This window comes from Oncorhynchus keta, chromosome 34 (assembly GCF_023373465.1).
Source record: "Oncorhynchus keta strain PuntledgeMale-10-30-2019 chromosome 34, Oket_V2, whole genome shotgun sequence".
NCBI classification, from domain to species: Eukaryota; Metazoa; Chordata; class Actinopteri; order Salmoniformes; family Salmonidae; genus Oncorhynchus; species Oncorhynchus keta.
The window spans coordinates 54540270-54559865 of record NC_068454.1 but is presented as its reverse complement, the minus strand read 5'-3'; the positions used below and the strand labels follow the sequence as shown (position 1 = coordinate 54559865).

The 19596-nt window shown below is 42.8% G+C and overlaps 1 protein-coding gene across 2 annotated transcripts in view; it reads left to right on the top strand.

Annotated features, from left to right (window-relative positions):
- Nucleotides 1-9528: 9528 nt before the first annotated feature.
- The window catches only part of LOC118367295 (nuclear factor of activated T-cells, cytoplasmic 1-like), an 89323-nt gene continuing 79255 nt past the window's right edge, over nucleotides 9529-19596 (top strand). The window contains exons 1-3 of one of the 2 annotated variants that reach the window (XM_052494101.1): nucleotides 9529-10086; nucleotides 14316-15432; nucleotides 18989-19145. In XM_052494101.1, the coding sequence (XP_052350061.1) occupies nucleotides 9954-10086; nucleotides 14316-15432; nucleotides 18989-19145 (1407 nt within the window). In that variant the 5' untranslated portion in view covers nucleotides 9529-9953. Of the gene's footprint in view, nucleotides 10087-12366; nucleotides 12664-14315; nucleotides 15433-18988; nucleotides 19146-19596 lie in introns of those variants that run through there. The other variant, XM_052494102.1, reaches the window with a different exon arrangement.

Here is a 19596-nt window from a genome sequence, read left to right as displayed (position 1 = left end):
TCTAAATATGGTAAGAGGTACTTTTATTTTGAAGTCAAACCGCAAATTCCACTATTGTGCCTAATCCTTATTGTTGCTAGCTTCACACCACATACCCCGGTCCGGTCGGGCGTCACTAGCCAGATGAAGCTAGCTGGCTGCTTATAATGTTAGCTTTGGGCCACAGGGTTAAGTAGCTGGCAACAACTACCTATTAGCTACCAACTAGCTACCTAGCTAATACTTACTCAAGGATTCCTAAATCATTGCTACGAATAATGAAAATGATTGCAGTTTCTACTGGTCATTGTTTTCAGGCTGGTTGTATTGGTGCTAAATAGGTACCAAGCTAAAGCTAGCTAGCTACCCCAGAAGCTGCAGTCGAACAAATAATGCTTTATTACCAACGCGGTATTGTAAACACGTCGTTCGTGGCCAGTGTTTGCTTGTTTGCAGACATTTTTGTACAGCTTTTACAGTGCTGTGGATAGTAGTGGTGGCACTTGGCTTGCACGTGCAAATTCAGAGCACACAACATTCTATAATAGAACTGTGTTATTTGACGTGTCAAATTAAAAGCTTATTTAACGCGTCAAATAGTGTTATTTGATGTGTATCTTTTTTGACACGCAAAGACCCAAACGGCGTTCCCTAGTATGTTAATAGTTTTTCGCCATTGAGTTGTCTCGCTGAAATTTTCTTACTCTTTCAAACGACTGCTCGACTTGTTGACTGCTCGATCCACACAGCAGACATTGTGGACTAGGTTAGGAATGCTGTGTTGTACGTGTAGCACAACATTTTACGTGGCGTCATTATGTCATGTACCTACGTTATATAGGTATGCACGGTAGCTTTGACATCGGTTTTGCACATCGGCGTTAAACTAGACATCGTGCCGATACCAATGTTGGCATTTTTAGCTAATATCGTCCGATTCCAATATGTTCACCGATATATCATGCATCCCTAAAAAATGGTCATTATCAAACCCCCCTCACACACACACACACACACCTGACCCGCTAACCCCACAGCCCTCCCTTGACTTCAGAAAACTGGACAGCTGCCACGGTTTCCTACCAACCCTCTCAAACAGCAGGAAACAGACGAGGCATTCCGTCACAGGGCCTGCGAGAAAGGAAAGCATTGACTAGAAACAGGAAAAGAGGAGAAAAAAAGAGTGCAGCCTTGTATTCTCATCCTCCACGCACAAATATCTACCCTGTGTTTTAGAGACCACTTCATAGTGCCAAGTTCTGCTACAATACAACCTGACCAGATATACCCTTTTCACACTACTGAGCCAAGAGGAGCCAAGCTGTACCGATCCATACTGAAATAGGGAATGTGGAATTAAGTTGCGGAAAGAAAATATCCAAGTCAGCACAAATTGGTTTGGCTTGGCACGATATCGTGTGAAAAACTCTTGGAAGCTTAACAAGAATATGACTTACTACCACAAAACCAGCCATGACAAGGCTATTTTTTACTATTTTACTGCAAGTCACTAGGGACAGCAAAGGACAGGTCATGGAATCACAGTCACGTGCACACATTGGTCCCAATCTCCTCTTAAAACAGAGTACAATACACACAGTAACATCCAGCTGAGTATACACTGTATTTTGGTTCATAGTCATTGTTCTGTGCTCCAAACTACGCGTGAAATTCAGATTCGGAAACATATTGAAATTCAGATTCGGAAACACATCGCTCGTCTAATCTAACTACATACTAGATGAAGGGGAGTTCCCTGTGCAATAGAGTGCAGGCTAAGGTCCTGTTTAGACTCGGAAAGCCTTGTACTCTGTGGCCTACTGTACGAGCGCCATACTATGCCTGTGCAGGATGGTACTCACCACTCATTCATTCAACAAGGGAAGCAGAGATGAAAACGTCAACATAACATACCGCGTAGAGCATGAGTTTATGACCTGAACGGACCATAAAGTATTCAGACAGTCATATATTTTGGAAGTGGAGGCAAACGCAACAAACTCAGCAGAGGGTGTCCTATATTTGACCAGCAAGAACGACCTACGGAGAAAATACAATATATCAAGTGGGGAAAAAAGGATGGAAAGTGCAAAACAAGGATACAGTAGTAGAATGTCAAGAACCTAATTGAAGGTGCTCTTTGTGGGGTTATTGGTCAGCAAAAAAAACAAAGGAGTACCGAGGCACTCTTCATGTTCAATAAAGCAAAAGCTGAAACAAAAGAAAAATGGAGATATGCAATGTCTTTGCATTCAGCATTGAGGCAGAGCTGCTCGATCATTCTGACAATGCTGTGATGTAGGCTACATACAGTGCAGTGTTTTTCACATCTCCTCACCTGTTGTACACTTAATGGAAACTATGGCTCAAAAATAGCCATGGAAACCTGGCTGCATGTGACAACTAATCAACCCCAACGTCAAAGGCGAGAGAGCAGCTTGTTTCAATGAGTGGCCTACACACACCGCTTCAGGATTCGAAGATTGAACCTGAATTTGTGAGTGACCCTTTACATCGGCAGGTACCAGGGTTCTCACTGCGCTAGACTACATAAAGGCATTTTAAATGTACTTCAGAAAGCCTGGAGAGCCCTGTCATAAAAATGTCTTTGGCAAATATGCCTGGGCTTAAATCATAGTAATGCAGTCTGATGTGACAGTTATAGCCCAAGGAAAATGAAACCATCCATGCTCATAATCCCATATCATTACTGGATTGGCAACAAAACTATACTAATATACATTGTTTTGAGGGAAAATGTGTATTCATATAATCTAATCTTGTCTGAAACTGACATTATGGTCTTCTTTGTCCGGCTCGCCAAATTATTCTCTATGTTAAATCTCTTATTGGGAAAAGGGGTCTATATGACTTGACATAGCATGTTATTGGCTACAGGTTTGGATAAAACATGCATGCTGCTTTGGTTATCCACAGTATATTTTACAACACAACAGACCGTCTCAGTCACGGAGGATGAAGATGGCACAATACGCCAGAATCTAACTAGTTTCACATCTGGTGATACAGATGTGTTGCAGACTAAAGTTCAGAAACATGGTGTATCGTTGAGAATGCAAATTCTGTGCATTAATGCTGGCTTCAGGTGGTCAGAAACAAGTTTAATTAGTTCAGAAGAAACTCTTGTCCAGAGCGACAGATTTAATTGACCCGATTTTATGGGTTGACCCTTTTAGTCACTTACCTATCACCATTTTGATGATAAAGCAAATCAATTTTGACAATGTCAAACTTTGACAATATGGATAATGCAGCTAGTTTTAACATGTTGTTAATGTTAGCAGCAAGCTAGCTTACTTTTAGCATATCATTAGCTATATTATAGTTCATCTCGCTAACTATAATCTCATTGCAGCATAAACCCTAAATACATTCAACAAAATTCACAAACAGGATTTGTGAATAGTATGTCCATTCTTATGAATCAAGTCGTTCCATCGCCATGCCAACACACCAGCACAGTTTTAGTCAATGGCTGTGTGACAATGACCATCATGTTCTCTGAGTGTTCAAGCCAGGCAAACACAGCACTTCACTTCATACCCATATGAGGAATCTTTAAAAAAAGAAAAAGTATGTTGCTAAACATACTGTGATGTCCAGACATGCCTAAGATAGCTTCCAGAAGTTCTTCATTGTGAGCTGCAAGACAGTGAATTATGCAGCTCCATAAATAGCAACAGAGGAAAAAGAGTGTGATGTTTGTAGCTACAGGCCCTGAGTCGTCAATGAGTAGGCGCTACAGTCACCATTAACAGCGACAGAACTGACCACAATCATTCACACCTTGTTTTCTGTATCAGCAATAGATGTCTACTGTTGTCAGAGCCACCCGTACCAGATACGCTCGAAGAGGACATAAGGAAGTGAGACTATAATGGGGCTTCCCGTTATTACAATGGTAGCCTAAATAACAAGTGTTACGAGACAGAACCATGTGATGCTTGTAGAATTGACCGTCCTGTGCATTCAACAAACTATCAGCAATACACATTGTTGCACAATAGATCTACACACCTCTCAAGTATATATTGACGTATACAGCAACTGTAGTATACGTTTATTGATGTTACGGACTGAAATATGTCTTTGCTTATTTGAGGTGATAAAATGTTTGTAGAGTTATGTTGAGTTCCTACAACTGCCAGGTACAGTGCCTTCCCTAGACTTATTCCACATTTTGTTGTGTTAAAACCTTAATTCAAAATGGTTTAAATAGATTTTTCTTCATCCATCTTCACACAATACCCAATAATGACAAGGTTGTTTTTTTAAATATACTTTTCTTTCATGTGTTGAAACTGAAATACAGAAATATCTCATTTATATAAGTATTCACACCCCTAGTCAGTACATGTTAGAATAACCTTTGGCAGTGAGTACAGCTGTGAGTCTTTCTGGGTAAGTGTCTAAGAGCTTTGCACACCTGGGTTGTACAATATTTGCACATTATTAGTTTAAAAAAAATGTAGTTCTATCAAGTTGGTTGTTGATCATTGCTAGACAGCCATTTTCAAGTCCTCCCATAGATTTTCAAGACGATTTAAGTCGAAATTGTAACTAGGCCACTCAGGAACATTCAATGTTGTCTTGGTAAGCAACTCCAGTGTATATTTGACCTTGTATTTTATGTTATTGTCCTGCTGAAAGGTGAATTTGTCTCCCAGTGTCTGTTGGAAAGCTGAACCAGGTTTTCCTTTCTATTCAGATCTCTGTTAATCCTTAAAAAAAATCCATGATCCTTGCCGATGACAAAATACCCAGCCACCATCATGCTTGAAAAGATGAAGAGTGGTACTCAGTGATGTGTTGTGTTGGATTTGCCCCAAATATAACACTTTATATTCAGGACATGAAGTACATTTCCTTGCCACAATTTTTGCAGTTTTACTTTAGTGCCTTATTGCAAACAGGATGCATGTTTTGGAATAGTGCTATTCTGTACAGGCTTCCTTCTTTTCACTCTGTCATTTAGGTTAGTATTGTGGAGTAACTACAATGTTGTTGATCCATCCTAAGTTTTCTCCTATCACAGTGATTAAACACTGTAATTGTTTTAAAGTCACCATTGGCCTCATGGTGAAATCCTTGAGCGGTTTCCTTCCTCTCCAGCAACAGAGTTAGGAAGGATGCCTGTATCTTTGTAGTGTCTTTGTGTATTGATACGTCACCCAAAGTGTAATTAATAACTTCATGCTCAAAGGGATATTCAATGTCCAATTTTGTTTTAAATCCATCTACAAATAGGTGCCCTTTGCGAGGCATTGGAAAAACTCCCTGGTCTTTGTGGTTAAATCTGTATTTGAAATTCACTGCTCGACTGCTTTTACAGATAATTATATGTATGGGGTACAGAGATGGTGTAGTCATTCAAAAATGATGCTAAACACAAATCCATAGCTCCATCTCCCCAGACTATCTTTAATTTGAGGATTTAATACACCTCTGAGGACAGTCTTGTTAATCACATTTGTTTACTCTGCAGTCTCCAGTCTCCACTGCACACGTGAGTGTGACCATTACTGTAGCAGGTAGCACCCAGCATCTAGTAAAATGGTCAGTATCACTTCAACTTATGGCACATGAATGATTTGACATGGTAAAATGGTGAGACAGCAATAACATATTATTATTATTCTGTTGCTCTCAAGTAAATGCCATTACATTTCCATCTTTCATCAACTGGATGGACCCCAGTAAGGTATGAATACTTACCACGTCTTTTAGATTTGGTTAGAGAGGGGCTGAAGAGTGTCCGTAGCACTAAACATCTGAACATCTAAAACTCTCCAACAGAGAGACTCACTCAAACACACTCCAACCGACAGACTCACTCAAACACACTCCAACAGACAGACTCTCTCAAACACACTTCAGGAGTCTTCAGCCAAGATTAACTGGCTGCAAAAATTGACAGTGTGTGTGTGTGTGTGTGTGTGTGTGTGTGTGTGTGTGTGTGTGTGTGCGTGTGCGTGTGCGTGTGTGTGTGTGTGAGTGTGGGTCTGCGTGCGTGTGTTTCAAGTGCATGTGTGTATGTCTGTGACTGTGTGTATGTTTGTGAGTGTGCACTTGAACCGTTAAACTTGCATCCAGAAATGACCATAGGAAGAGTACCAGTAAAACCAACCACAGCAGCAGTCTTCAATGCCTAAATGTTGAGGGAGTGAATGTTTGTTTACAAGACAGAGCAATAATAATTTTGCATGAAAAAACAAGCGAGGAGCAGACTGCTCGTAAATCTCAGCACAAGTTATTCCATGTGGTTTATTTTTGCTGTGCCGTGCTGTGTGTGTGTGTGTGTGTGTGTGTGTGTGTGTGTGTGTGTGTGTGTGTGTGTGTGTGTGTGTGTGTGTGTGTGTGTGTGTGTGTGTGTGTGTGTGTGTGTGTGTGTGTTGCCATTGGGCCAGATGTAGAAGCATTATATATTATGACGTCTTCCCAGGAAGTGGATCATAAAATTTATGTAAAAACACGATTATTAATTATTTGAATGACACTTTGAGATGAGAAGGATATACATAGAATAAATACTGTATGGAACCCAGGCTGAGAAACTGAAACAGTTGGGACATCAATAGGTGTCATGGCCTTTCTCTCCTCTGATTCAGCAGGTGTCAGACACCAATGTTACAATCACAATCAATAACACATTCACAAGAATGAAGTTCCAATTCCACTTGCCAGGGAGCAATGATTCCTGGTCTGAGTGCAGTTGTAAACAAGCGGTAACGGACCCCCGTCATTGAGCCTTTCCTCAATTGTCTACAGCTCCTTTTTTCCTACCAATAGTTAATACCATCATTTATCGTCTAAAGTATGTGATGTGGCTTTTCACCCAGAAGTGCAGAGAAGAGAAACAGCCAAGCCACATTCGATACCAGAAATCTACTGTAGGCAAGGAAAACACTGCATATACTTTCCCCGCTCTAGCAGAGTGCTCACGGTGCCCCGACCCTACACCACCCACCCCACAAGGCCCTGGACGTTTGCTGGTGGTTATGTGTGATGATCCTCTGTGCTTAAGCTAGTTTTTCAGGTTAAGGGGGAATCCAGGGTTTTATAGGACAGGCTCTGGTTCAAGATCAATTACTCCACAGATTATTCAAACTGTCCTTAAATATGGAGTCCTGGGAGTTGCAGCACCGAGAGCAGTATTTCTGATCTCCGTCAGTAGGAGTGCTAATATGGGGAGCAAGGGAGAGAAGAGCACAGGGCTTAAATGCTCTTACATTCTTAAATAATAACTTCATAGTATAATAGTAATAATCTTCTAACTCGTAATATATTGCTGGCTAGTGGCTTGTGGGGATAGTTTTATATACACTACCTTTCAAAAGTTTGGGGTCACTTAGAAATGTCCTTGTTTTTGAAAGAAAAGCACATTTTCTGTCCAAAAAATAACATCAAATTGATCAGAAATACAGTGTAGACATTGTTCATTTTGGAAATTAATATTGTAGCTGGAAATGGCTGATTTTTTATGGAATATCTACAGAGGCCGATTATCAGCAACCATCACTCCTGTGTTCCAATGGCACGTTGTGTTAGCTAATCCAAGTTTATCATTTTAAAAGGCTAATTGATCATTACAAAACCCTTTTCAATTATGTTAGCACAGCTGAAAACTGGTGTGCTAATTAAAGAAGCAATACACCTGGCATTCATTAGACTAGTTGAGTATCTGGAGCATCAGCATTTGTAGGTTCGATTACAGGCTCAAAATGGCTAGAAACAAAGAACTTTCTTCTGAAACTTGTCAGTCTACTCTTGCTCTGAGAAATTAAGGCTATGCCATGCAAGAAATTGCCAAGACACTGAAGATCTCGTACAACGCTGTGCACTACTCCCTTCACAGGAACAGCGCAAACTCTCTCTAACCAGAATAAAAAGAGGAGTGGGAGGCCCCGGTGCACAACTGAGCAAGAGGACAAGTTGTGAGGTCAGTTGGATGTACTGCCAAATTCTCTAAAATCATGTTGGAGGTGGCGTATGGTAGAGAAATGAACATTCAGTTCTCTGGCAACAGCTCTGGTGGACATTCCTGCACTCAGCATGCCAATTTCAAGCTCCCTCAAAACTTGAGACATCAGTGGCGTTGTTTTGTGTTACAAAACTGCACATTTTAGAGTGGCCTTTTATGGTCCCCAGCACAAGGTACACCTGCATAATGCTCATGTGGTTTAATCACCTTCTTGATATCCTACACTTGTCAGGTGAATGGATTATCTTTGCAAAGGAGAAATGCTCACCGACAGGGATGTAAACAAATTAGTGCACAACATTTTTGAGAAATAAGCTTTTTGTGCCATCTAACATGGGACCAACACTTTACAATTTGCATTTATATTCAGTACAATTTCAAGACCTCTGTAATGTATATGGTAGGTTTGCCTAGTCTAATTTTGGTATTTGTGCAGTGAGTATATTTTCACTTTTTTACCCAGGTCAATACTATTTGCACTCACCTGGCTTTTGTGTTGTAATACAATTCTAATGAGGTCATACACTAGTAACTGTGGCTATGGATGTTCAAGTTATTTATGAACTAGGCCAGGGGTCTTCAACCTTTTCTTGCCCAGGGACCCCGGGGTCCCCATCATTCGTTAGAATTTTTGTGTATTATTATTAATATGTTAAAAAAAAAAAAAACGTTTTACCCCTTTTTCGTGATATCCAATTGGTAGGTACAGTCTTGTCCCATCGCTGCAACTCCCGTACGGACTCGGTCGAGAGCCATGCATCCTCCGAAATACCGCCAAGCCACACTTCTTCTTGACACACTGCCCGCTTAAACCGGCAGCCAGCCACAGGAATGTCAGCATGCATGCACACAGCCACCACAATATTTTAAAATAAATAGGTTTAGTTGATTTTATTTTATTTTATGTTTTTCATTAATTTGACCTCCCCACATTATAATTGGAAGAGGAAGTGTAAACTAACATAGCCAATTAGCTAGAAAGGTCACTCCAAACACATTTTCTCTCAGAGCAGCTGTTTAGCTGGTTAAAAGAAGGTTCGTGTGATGGCAAAAATGTATGTCCAAGTCAAGAAAGCTTACCAGCAGCCAGCGACCAAGGCTATTTCCTCAATATTAGTAGTTGAGAAATAGAACGTTAGAAAGAGGATATTATCCTATTTTCTACTGTGGGTATGTAATAAAAACGTCGTTATTCTGTTCTTGCTAACGATATTCAATACAACATTGAAATATATCAAAAATATTTGTTCCACTTTCTTTAGTTTTTATATACACTTTTGCGGACCTCTTGCAGTGCATCAGCGAACCTACAAGGGGCCTCGGACCTCGGGTAGAATACTCCTGAACTAGGTTATCCGCATTCAAAACTGCCCAAACTGACCTGAAAGGTGAGCAATGAAAGCCCCAAAATAAATAGTCCAAAACACCTCCCACGTCTACAACAAATGGAATCCCTTGGCGGACTCGATCAAGCATCGTCAGTCTAGTAGGCAGCGGTGACGTTATTCCTAGAGGGGCGGCGCGCTGAACAGGAGGTGTTTTCCTGCTTTAAAAGGGATGGAGCCAGCCCCTTCTGACAAGCCCTGTGTCACAGCCACCGGGAGTCTCTGGACATCTTAATTAGGCTAAAGCACAACGGAACGACAGCAACACTCATCTAACCATCAGACCAACCCCGAGTGTGTGAGAAAGTGCTGTGAAGATAAGCCCATCGCAATACTCTGCTCTCTTTTCCATTTCAGTTTCTATTGGAGTGCTGTCACATGGATGAAAGTGTTTGAATGAATCTCGAAATCAGCATTCGAGTTTACTTTCTTTATTGACAAATGATGCGTTTCTTTTTGTTTTGACTAATGCACACTTCTACAGTCTAAAATAGTTCGTTTTTTCCCGCACTTCTCATATGGTACTTACTGCCTGTGATATTATTGCCAACCGTCACAACCACGAAAGTAGACCAATCGCTAGTTGAATGCAGGACACCAGCTGTTTGAGACTCAGCTCCAAATTCAACTTTGGTCCAGTCTTCCCAGCGGCTTTGGGAAAGGAAAGAGGATTGCACTTTCTCACCTCTCTCGCTACGGAGATGAAGTCTGCAGAAGAAGGTAACCGGCTTTACTGTGTAGCCTATATTTTCCGTTAATTTGACGTGGCAATGTTCATAAGTTATTATCTGACTGCAGTGATTGCTTGTGTCATGTTGACTTTAACGATTCTCAAATCGTCCGTCGCTATAAATGAAATAATGCGTATTATTATCAAGTTATACACCACAATAGTGGCAACGGTTTGGGACGGATTCTTCAGCTACCAATAGGTGTCGGTGTTTTCAATACAGAAGTCTCCTAGCCGCGCAATACCTGACACGGTGAGCGGCATCCATATGATAACCAGAGCCCGACGTGAGCGAGTGACACTTTTATAGCAACGTGTAGGCGGCATTTGAGTGCAAGGAACGCTGTACTTAGTAGGATACAGTCATTTGTATTTTCTTTCTCCTCCAGGTTTCACAATGCCCTTACTGTCAATAATCAGTCATTCACAGCCCACATTTTGAGGCATTTATTTGACCATGTTGATTGCAACTATTTATGCATGTTTTCATGGTTGTGCTTTTCAACTTTGACGAGTCTACATCATACGTGCACACATACCTGGACCATCCAACTCACTGACCGTGCTCTATTTGCCTTGCCACTTACTGCATGAAGTAGCCCAGGCTACAGAAGTATTCCAGTGCTGATGTCATGGACTTTTTTGTGGTTTGGGAATTTAATTTGCCTTTGAGGTTTTGAGACGTGGACTGGTGTGTGTGTGTGGAGAGGGGGGCTGTGTTATTATTCATTTCAGTCCCTCCTCAGACTCATAATGAATAGCAGACACATGTGCGTCTGTGTGTGTGTGTGTGTGTGTGTGTGTGTGTGTGTGTGTGTGTGTGTGTGTGTGTGTGTGTGTGTCTGTCTGTCTGTCTGTCTGTCTGTCTGTCTGTCTGTCTGTCTGTCTGTCTGTCTGTCTGTCTGTGTTCGCGAGCACGCTTTGTTGTGTGTGTGTTTCTGTGTGTAGCTTAACCACTCTGCTTCACCAGTCTGCTGACAACTGCACTGTTGCAGACACACAGTCAGACATCTTTCTCTGTGACCCAGTATAGTAGCCTGTACCATCATGCCCACACGCACGCAACCCCTGTCTCTGCGGTGACTTAGCCACTCAAAAAAAAAGTGCCCGTGATAACTGACTGCAATCCACTAAAGCCCCTGATTTTATGAGCCGACAGATGACCTTCTGTGACCACCTAGCTCTTCCTGAGGTTCACTCTGTCTGGGCCAAGCAGAGCCACACCATCTGTGTGGATGAAACCAGATTATATTTAGAGACATGCAGATTGACTTGGTTCCATGTTCTGGGGGAAAAAAATGATTTATGGATGGTAATAACAAAATCAGAGTTAAAACATTTTGGAATATGGTGACGAGAGAGAAACGCATGCCATGTGAATCACTATTGTTAGATTACTTGTTGGTTATTACTGCATTGTCGGAACTAGAAGCACAAGCATTTCGCTACACTCACATTAACATCTGCATGTGACAAATAAGATTTGATTTGATTTGATTTGATTTTCACTATAATAATAATAATAATAATAATATATGCGATTTAGCAGACGCTTTTATCCAAAGCGACTTACAGTCATGTGTGCATACATTCTACGTATGGGTGGTCCCGGGGATCGAACCCACTACCCTGGCGTTACAAGCGCCATGCTCTACCAACTGAGCTACAGAAGGACCACTATAAACTGCAAACGTGTATGCACTATCCATATTAATATCACCATGAATTTGCAGATGTGATTACTCACTGTCATAAACGATTCCTGAAAGCGAGTCACCGAAACAGAGTGTCAGTCAGATTGTTTTTCTTGGATTTGAGATATCGTTATTCCATAGGGCTCTCACCCCCAATTTGCTATCTGTCACTGTTAGTTCAGCATTCAGCAGATGCAACCCAGAAATGCAAAGCTCAAGCTCTGCAGAGATAATACAATTGAGTGAAAGTCCCGACGTGTGTGGTTGGATGTAGCTCATGTGTTAGAAACAGAGAGTGTGCTGAAGCATAGTGTGCGCCACGCACACGCACGCACACACACACACACACACACACACACACACACACACACACACACACACACACACACACACACACACACACACACACACACACACACACACACACACACACACACACACACACACACACACACACACACACACACACACACACACACACACACACACACACACACACACACACACACACACACACACACACACGGAAGAGGGGAAATCAAATTGCTGTCAGCCTGTAGTCAGTTGGTGTGTATCACCCCTCCTCTAAGTCACATTAGGTGGAGTGAGAAAGAGATTTGCATCCTCAGCACTACTGGAGTGTCTGTCAGGAACGAGCACCAGAACAGAACAGCATCTCTAAAGAGGAAAGGAGAAGACAAAACAGACAGAGAGAAGACAATCGTTAGAGCTGATGTGTTGGAGGCTGTTCTCATCACCCTTAAGCTGAGGCAAAGATGAGCTCCCTTCGTGAAGAACCAGAGTTTGACTTCAACTTTTTGTTTGAGTACAGCCAAGGGGGAGATGGAGAGTGTGGCCACAGGCCAGACAGAGGTGGGTGGTGACGGATCTCTGGATGGGGGGTTGGTGTGTCTTCCTGAACTTGTGGTTGCTCAAACTGTTTGGGGGATTTATTTTGCTCTGTGTGCATGTTTTACATTATGCAGTTGAGCCTGGTGTGATTATTTTCATCTTATTTACATGCTTTGTTCATGTTTTTGGTGTGTCATTAATAATAAGGACAGGACAGTACACGTTTTGTATTTTGCATAACAGAATGATTTACATAGTGGCATTTAGGCTTGTCATTTATTATGATTTCAGATATGAGAAAATCGAATAATGTAGTGATGTTTGCTTCCCTTTTAATCGCAAGCTTTGTTATTGCCCTTCCTTTGCTTTCTCCGCCATAATGTGCTCTAATGTTAGTTTGTGCGCATCGAAAGTTTCATACTACTGTTAATTGCTTCATTGAGCAAAACAAAAACACAAATAACTTTATGACCTGCTAGATACAATTAGAATTGGACCTGCCACTGTTTCTGGAAATAGTCTGTCGTGAACTAATTTTAGACAGTCTACCCACGTATTCTGTGGTGCATGACAGGTTCATCATTTCATGTGATGTGCTGTTTGCATAGAGTTGCGGTTAATGAATATAGCACACAAGCTGGAAGGGGATTGCCCTGCTTGAGTACACTGCACAACATGTGCTTGGTTTTCATCTGAGATAGTAAAATGGCCCTTATCAGACAGAAAACATTATATTGTAACAATTGTGTACCTTTTTCAAGTAAATGTTAGAGGCTTAAAGATCTTTCTTATGTAAAATCGTAACAGAAGGGGAGGTTTGCTCACTAAGTGCTGCTGCTGTTGCCCTGTTTCTGTGTTTCTGTGTTTGTGTGTGTGTGTGTGTGTGTGGCAGATAATGTGTGTATGTACTGTATGCAATTGTGTTTACCTGTGCAGTATGCATGTCTGTGTGAATGTGTGTCCAACCATTTGTGCCTGAGCGTCTATTCTGTATGTTTGCGATGCCTCAGCAGCTGTAAACCCTCCGACTTTAATCTCAAGCTCAGAGCAAAGCAGAGTGCTGTTAGCGTTCAACATGGGCGAGCCCTAATTCACTCAGTGAGTGAAGCGATCAATCAAATAAGGTATCCGTCACTGCTTTGCTGTAGGAGGTCCTGTAGTCTAGAGAGCACACCGTGGATCTCTGCACAGCTCCAGATGGACTGTTAACAATCTGCTGATATCTCACACATTTCATTGGACCTTGATCAGCTCAATAGACATAGGGTTTAAAGGATCATTTGGGATTTTTGGCAATGCAGCCCATTATCTACTCCCCCAAAGTCAGATGAACTCGTGGATACCATTTGTGTGTCTCTGTGTCCAGTATGAAAGAAGTTAGAGGTAGTTTTGAGAGCTAATGCTAACTGGCATTAGCACAATGACTGGAAGTCTATGGGTATCTGCTAGCCTGCTATGTTTTAGGACCTGTAATATAGCTTTTATAAAGGCTTTATGAATACATAGATGACCTAATGTAAATTGTTACCAAAACTCCATGAAAAATACTGTTGATGTCTTGGATTTAGAAGTGAGAAAATGTGCATTTTACAAAGAATCAACTTTGTAAAAAAAAAAAAATGTTTATATGGTGGCCAATATTTACAATGCCCTCGTGTGTTTGTATTTTCCAGATGCATATAGCTACACTCCAAATGTCAGCCTGTCCCTGCCACTGGGCATGGGAAACCCCTGTCTGGCCACCCAGTACCACACGATGCAGTCCAGCCCCATTATCTCCGTGTCCTCCTGCCACCAGACAGGGTACGGTCTCCACGATCACAACAACCACAACCCAGCCCAGGGCTACTACATGTCCCACGGCCTGAGGCCTAACGGGGCCCCGGCCCTGGAGAGTCCTCGCATCGAGATCACAGCCTACCACCAGTACCCTGAGGAGGAGGTGGAGGAGAGCAGCACCATGGACCACATCGTCCACCACAAGCGGGGGGTCAACTCCATCGTGACCCTGACGCTGCCAAATGCCGATGGCTACCGCGACCCCAGTTGCCTCAGCCCGGCCAGCAGCGTGTCATCACGTAGCTGCAACTCGGATGCGTCGTCCTACGAGTCCGGCTTTTACAACTATGACAACTCACCCCAGAACTCGCCATGGCAGTCTCCTTGCGTCTCTCCGAAAGGCTCGTCCTCTCTCCTCTCCTGCCCACACGCTCCTCTCGGCCCCCCATCGACCTCCCCCCGCCACTCACCTTCCACCTCCCCCCAGATCGGGGCCCAAGCTGAGGAGGGCTGGGCGGGGCAAGGGCCCTGTGGAAGCTCCAGGCCCAACTCTCCGGCTTGCAGTGGAGGAGGTGGCGGCGTTGGCGTGGGGAAGAGGAAATACAGCTTCAACAGCACCACCTACAGACAGCCAACCTACTCGCCCAACCAGTCGTCCACACCTTCCCCGCGTGGCTCGCCCAGGGTCAGCGTCACAGACGACAGCTGGCTGGCCAACACCAACCAGTACACCAACTCTGCCATCGTGGCGGCCATCAACGCCCTCACCACCGACGGAGTGGTCGACATGGGCGAGGGAATCCCCGTCAAGGCCCGCAAAACCAACCTAGACCACAGCCCCACGATGAGCCTGAAGACGGAGCCGGGAGGAGAGGAGATGGGCCCTGGGAGCGAGCTCCTCCAGGAGGACTACATCTCCCGCCTGCCTTTCAAGAAGGAGAACTACTGTGGGGGCTTTCTAGACGTGCCCCAGCAACCCTACTCCTGGTCCAAGCCAAAGCCCTACCTCAGGTAGGTGGAAATGAAATACTGCTGGACTGGGAAGTCTTGGGTCAATTAATTGTACTGTATAATAATTTATTATCAGCAGTTTAAAACAAACAAATGTTGACGTTGGCAGGGAAGTCACTTAGAACATAAGGCAGCATAGTTAAGTGTTATTAGGCCTTGAAAAAGACAATGAAGCTCATGGAGGTGTTGACTTATTTCAAAAGATTTATGGACTAACATCCAACCCAAGGTCTACTCCTTTATTTTCCCACACGGAAAACAGTTCCTCCACTTGCACCGCTATTTTGCCATCCCAGGTCTTGTCTTTTTCCAAAATTACACTTGTTTATATATTGCAAGTGCCAAATAGTTTTTGTCTTCAAAGACCGCGGCGAAAGGCAGTAGTCGCTGTACCGCTTCCAAGAGGGCTTCCCTTTGAAGATACAAAACATTTCATAAATCATATTTCGCAGGGAGGAGTAGTGTAGCACTTGTGCCCTGTTACCGTGGAAACCCCCACAAAAACAATACACACAGATAGACATAAACACACAGACTCCCTTCTTAACAAGGCAACCTTTTCAGTTCACGGCGACCCTTTCTCAGTTTTCTCTTTCCTGCCCTGGCACACTTTCCTGTTGGAAATCAAATGTTTGATTAAGATAATGCAGAGACAGGAAGTGATGGTGACAAGCCTGCTCAAGGAAACAGTTGGTGGGGTAATCACACAACCGGCTTCCCCGTGCTAGACATGTGCCTCCCCTTCTCTTTGGCCACTAAACATGATGTAATGTTCAGCCAGCCCAGATAAAGCCTGAGAGGGGGGAAATCAGTTAGTTTTGGGTCAACAAACACCATGAAAGTTCCAAGAGGATGCCAGAGATTGCTTTTCATGGCCAGCCTTTGTCAGGGGTTTTGTGCTTCACAGGCATCCGGCGCAGTGAAATATTGTCTTGCAAATGTTTGTTTTGGTTCAATATCTATGCAGTCTTCACATGGGAAGATAGGCTAATTCCCTCGCGACATCTGAACAATGATATTATGAGTGGCCACGTGTGACACTTTCTGAGATACCAATGGTCTTTCGAGTGTTTCAGACAGTTGTCTGGTTACTTGGTTAGTTGTTTATTTAAAAATAAATGTCTATGTGGGATTCAATGATTTTTGATGATACAGTTGAAGTCTGAAGTTTACATCCACTTAGGTTGGAGTATTTAAAACTCGTTTTTTCAACCACTCCACAAATTTCTTGTTAATAACAAACAATACTTTTGGCAAGTCGGTTAGGACATCTACTTTGTCATTTTTACAACAATTCTTCACAGATAATTTATTTCACTTATAATTCACTGTTTTACAATTCCAGTGGGTCAGAAGTTTACATACACTAAGTTGACTGTGCCTTTAAACAGCTTGGAAAATTCCAGAAAATGATGTCATGACTTTAGATGCTTCTGATAGGCAATTGGAGGTGTACCTGTGGATGTATTTCAAGGCCTACCTTCAAACTCAGTGCCTCTTTGCTTGACATCATGAGGAAATCAGAAGAAATCAGCCTAGACCTCAGATAAACAAATTGTAGACCTCCACAAGACTGGTTCATCCTTGAGAGCAATTGCCAAATGCGTGAAGGTACCACGTTAATTTGTAAAGACAATAGTACGCAAGTATAAACACCATGGGACCACGCAGCCGTCATACCGCTCAGGAAGGAGACTTGTTCTGTCTCCTAGAGATGAATGTACTTTGGTGCGAAAAGTGCAAATCAATCCCAGAACAACAGCAAATAACTTTGTGAAGATGCTAGAGGAACCAGGTACAAAAGTATCTATATCCACAGTAAAACCAGTCCTATATCGACATAACCAGAAAGGCCGCTCAGCAAGGAAGAAGCCACTGCTCCAAAACCGCCATAAAAAAAGCCAGACTACGGTTTGCAACTGCACATGGGGACGAAGATCGGACTTTTTGGAGAAATGCCCTCTGGTCTGATGAAACAAAACTATAACTGTTTGTCCATAATGACCAAAGTTATGTTTGGAGGAAAAAGGTGGAGGCTTGCAAGCCGAAGAACACCATCCCAACCGTGAAGCACGGGGGTGGCAGTATCATGTTGTGGGGTTGCTTAGCTGCAGGAGTGACTAGTGCACTTCACAAAAAAGATGGCCTCATTAGGAAGGAAAATTAAGTGGATATATTAACATCTCAAGACATCAGTCAAGAAGTTAAAGCTTGCTCGCAAATGGACAATGTCCCCAAGCATACTTCCAAAGTTGTGCCAAATGGCTTAAGGACAACAAAGTCCAGGTATTGGAGTGGCCATTACAAAGCCCTGACCTCAATCCTATTGAAAATTTGTGGGCAGAACTGAAAAAGTGTGTGCGAGTAAGGAGGCTTACAAACCTGACTCAGTTACACCAGCTCTGTCAGGAGGAATGGGCCAAAATTCATCCAACTTATTGTGGGAAGCTTGTGGAAGGCTACCCGAAACCTTTGACTCAAGTTAAACAATTTAAAGGCAATGCTACCAAATACTAATTGAGTGTATGTAAACCTCTGACACACTGGGAATGTGATGAACAAAATAAAAGCTGAAATAAAGAATTCTCTCTGCTATTATTCTGGCATTTCACATTCTTAAAATAAAGTGCTGATCCTAACTGACCTAAGAAAATGAATTTTTACTCGGATTAAATGTCAAGAATTGTGAAAAACGGAGTTTAAATGTATTTGGTTTAGGGGTATGTAAACTTCCGACTTCCACTATAGCTCTACTTGTATTATTGATACCACCAATGCACTACGTTAAGCCTATAGGCATGTTGTATAATTGTGCTGCTGAAATGGCTATGCCTCCTCCACACACTTAGGAAAAAAAGTGTTATCTAAAACCTAAAAGGGGTCTTTGGCTGTCCCCATAGGGGAGCCATTTATTGGTTCCAGGTAGAACTCTTTCCAGAGAGGGTTCTACATGGAACCCAAAATGGTTCTACCTGGAACCAAAAACAGTTTTACCTGGAACCAAAAAGGGTTCTCCTATGGGGATAGCTGAAGAACCCTTTTGGAACCCTTTTTTCTAAGAGTCCACTTGTCGACACCTGTTACAGCAAGATTTTTTAAAAACACAGCAGACTATCCAGACCACATGCTTCTTTCATTTAGTTTAATTTAGCTTTCATCAAAAGAGCCATTATTGCCCAGGGTTTAGGAACTACATACGTCAGGCTATGACTTCAATTGATTAGATCAGAGCCAATGATGAAATGGAAAGGATCAGGACGTTATTTAACAAGGGAAAAAGAGATCTGGATTAAAGTGAAACGGATCCGTCTTTGTGCGTGCGTGGGTGCGTGTTTGTAGGTCGCCTGGTGGTCCTGTCTGTTTCTATTTTATCCAACTCCTTTCTGGTTTCGTTCATTGTCATGCCAAGCATTTATGTCCATGTATTGCATGATGGCTATAGAAGAGTCATGCAGCTGGGACCAAGCTATTCTGTAGATTCTTATTTATATGATTATATGTTATATTATATCTATATGTTCCACAAAGTACCAAGCACGGTCTCTCTTCATCATAGCTCCCTGCCTGCCCTGGATTGGCAGCTGCCGTCTTGCTCTGGCCCGTACAGTCTGCAGATCGAGATGCAGCCCAAGTCCCACCACCGTGCCCACTACGAGACAGAGGGCAGCCGCGGGGCAGTCAAAGCTCCGTCCGGAGGTCATCCGGTCGTACAGGTACCTATCTCAATAACGTGTGTGTGTGTTCTCTATTATGAATGTCCCTTGAAGCCAGGAGTACTGCAGTAAGAGGTCACTGTGGCTAGCAGTTGCACATATTGACACAATTAGCATGGAGCAGGACCATCACCTCTCAGTATTGTGCTTGGCAAGGCTTCTAGAGCTCACGTCACTCTCACCACAGCGGCCCAACACAGAGCTCCTTTCTCTCTAAGGCCGTCACACTGTTTGGACATGTTGGTTTACTCAAGGTGGGGACCCTGGTAGGCTACTAAGACAGTAGTGTGTGTATGGGGGAGGGGGGTTGTGTGTGTGTCATTATATGTTCACTGTGTATAAATATAACAGCACATAGCTTATATATAAATGCAAAGCAAATACAAGTATAGCATAGCACATTGCCTCTTAGAAGGGCTGAGCGAACCCTCTTCTCTTCTCTCCGACTTGA